The 2775-nt window shown below is 42.7% G+C and overlaps 1 protein-coding gene across 2 annotated transcripts in view; it reads right to left on the reverse strand.

Moving 5' to 3' along the window:
* The window catches only part of NPAS2 (neuronal PAS domain protein 2), a 92931-nt gene that overhangs the window by 81680 nt on the left and 8476 nt on the right, over window positions 1-2775 (reverse strand). For both annotated transcript variants that reach the window (XM_019525428.1, XM_019525427.1), the window contains exon 3: window positions 1310-1401. In XM_019525428.1, coding sequence (XP_019380973.1) covers window positions 1310-1401 — 92 coding nt within the window. The remainder of the gene's footprint in view (window positions 1-1309; window positions 1402-2775) is intronic.

Genomic DNA, 2775 nt, shown 5'->3' on the forward strand with positions numbered 1-2775 from the left:
AAATGAGCTGTTGACCAGTTCTGAGACTACTGAATCAGGCAGCCGCACCTAGCCTTTGGGTTAGAAAGCAAGGGCCTGATTTGGGAACCTCGTGAACCAACAGACCTCCTTAGTTTATGACTTTGTGAAACAATAAAAGTTTTAAATTGAACATCCAGGTCTGAGCCTGTGCTTAATTCAGTCCTTATATAATTTGGCACGAACTCACACAAAGGGTTCTGTGACTTCAGGAAATTTGAAAACCACTGACTTGAATGCATCAGAGTCAATGGTGAGGAAAATTAAATATTTAAGGAGAAGAAAACTAAACATGACAAACTAAAATGTAATGCTGGCAGAACGTGTAGCTATCCCCTCTTTTGCAGGGTCAGTGGCTGCCTGCCTTTCTACTCATGCCCACTGTTCCATTGATGCCTGCTGACTGCTTACACCTTTGAGCACCTACCATTTGAATCCAGTCTTTGGCACTTTTTAAAAATTCATACAAGTGTTCATAAATCACAACATGAGACAACAAATAAGCAAAAATAAAATAAATGATGTACCAAAACCAAGTTAATATTTATAGTTTTGGTATCAGGAAAGAGAACTCTCTACAAGGTTGTAGTTATTTAAAAGAAAGAAAACCAAATTTGAGCAGCTTATTTGCATTTCATATCAAACCTACACAAAGATTGAGTAATTTCCCTAAAAATCTTAATTAGATTTTGAAGTGCCTATTGTATATTTAAGAAAGGCTATGTATAAGTATGCTATAATTGCATACTTGCAAAATGACTGTGCTCCCTGTTTATAATAAAGATGTCTTAGGAGCTTGAAAAGGAATACAGTAACACTGAGGCAACACAAACTGTCATCTTGCATGCTTCTACAGCACCTGGCACCAAGAGGTACCTGGTATGTTTGCCTTTTATATGCTACTGAAATATAAATATTAAATGATAACAAATGTACAAAAAAGAGAAAATGACTGCGTTCTCTTTTTCTCTCCAGACTGTACAATATTTAAATATTATTTGAATATATTTTGTGTGTTACTTTTGAGAAACGGCTGCATACATTTTTTCTATTACAGACTTTTATTACTTACACCACTTCTGTATAGTGGGGCACTAATACTACCGTGGTTGTCCATGCCTAGACATGTACAGGTTTCAAGTCCTTATTTCAGTGGCACCTCAGTGTAATAGTGGATTATGGTAGAATCTGAAGTTCTTCGCTTTTTGGGATCATAGACAAAGTTCTACTTTAGAAGAATATGTACATTCATATCATTTAAGCATCTAGGCAAAATTACATGCATTTTTACCTCTAACATCAGCTGTGTGAACTCTTCATTGCTGAGAAATGAAGGCTTCCAATCTTGCTGAATTTCACAAATCTCTGTCTGTGCTGAGACTTCTAAAAACAAAATTAAAAAAATCACTTTATTTTATACCCAAAGTAAAGCATGCCTTGGGAGATCATATACAAATTGCTGCCATATGATTTACTTTTTATTATAAGAATATTTTGAAAAATACAGAGATTTGCAAGAATAAGATAGGCTTGCAGTGTGAGAATATGGAGGACATTCTCACTGAGCCAAATCCTAAGGTCTTTACTCAATTTGCATTCAACCCAACTACCACTGACTTCAGTCGGTTTGATGGGGGTGAGTCAAATAAGGCCTGAATGAAATTAAAAGCAGTATAAAAATCAGTGGGTGCATCTATATAAGTCATTTACTGTGGAGCTGACTAATTAACTCTGCAGTAAAATGTCACAGTCTCCATGTGCGATGCTGTTAGAACAGGGTAAACTAATTAATTCTGCTGTAGGATAGTACTGTCAGCCACAAGTTCTAGCCAATAGGGCTGTGTGAAAGTCACTGACTTGATTCAGAGGAGATTTGGCTTGACTCAGTGGCCGAATCACCGAATCTGAATTGAATCAGTAGCCTCCAATTCAATTTGGAGAGATTTGACGATTCAGCCATAGACACAACTTTATATGTTTTTTCTACGTACCTCGAGGTACCAAGCGCAGCTTGTGAATGCTGAGATGGTGGGGTGGATGGAGCGTCTCATGGGAGCCTGGGGAGGTCCCCTGTGCGCATGGCAGTGGACCCAGAAGTGGACCAGAAGTGCTTCCGGTCCACTTCTGGGTCTGCCGCAGAGCATGCAGGGGACCTCCCCGCCCCCCAGCTTGGCGACTGGTGCCTCCTGGGTCTGGGGACGCACCCTAGGTCCCCTCATGGTTGATTACCAAGCCAGGGGTTGTGGGGTCTGTCCCCTGTGTGCTTGGCGGTGGACCTGCAAGTGGACTGGAAGTACTTCTGGGTCTGATGCCAAGTGCACGGGGGACCCTCCCACGCTCTCATGGGACGCTCCATCCATCCCACCATCTCAGCATTCACGAGCCAACATATTTAATAACTTCTTTGCCTCTGTCTTCCTCAGTAAGGACCAGAACTGCCACCTCCCTGCTGGGCCCCCTTTGGGCCCCGGGGAAGGCTCACCTGGGCCTAGAGTGAGTGAGGATTTAGTTAGGGAGCTTCTGGAGGGGCTGGACGTTTTTAAGTCAGCCGGCCCGGATGATCTTCACCGTAGAGTCCTAAAGGAACTAGCTGGGGTCATTGCAAGTCCCCTGGCACGGCTTTATGAACACTCGTGGTGCTCTGGAGAGGTGCCGGAGGACTGGAAGAGGGCCAACGTGGTTCCCATCTTCAAAAAGGGGAGGAAAGAGGACCTGGGGAACTACAGGCCAGTCAGCCTTACCTCGATCCTGGGCAAG

Source organism: Gavialis gangeticus, unplaced genomic scaffold (assembly GCF_001723915.1).
Source record: "Gavialis gangeticus isolate Ggan-Ray unplaced genomic scaffold, GavGan_comp1, whole genome shotgun sequence".
Classification (NCBI taxonomy): domain Eukaryota; kingdom Metazoa; phylum Chordata; order Crocodylia; family Gavialidae; genus Gavialis; species Gavialis gangeticus.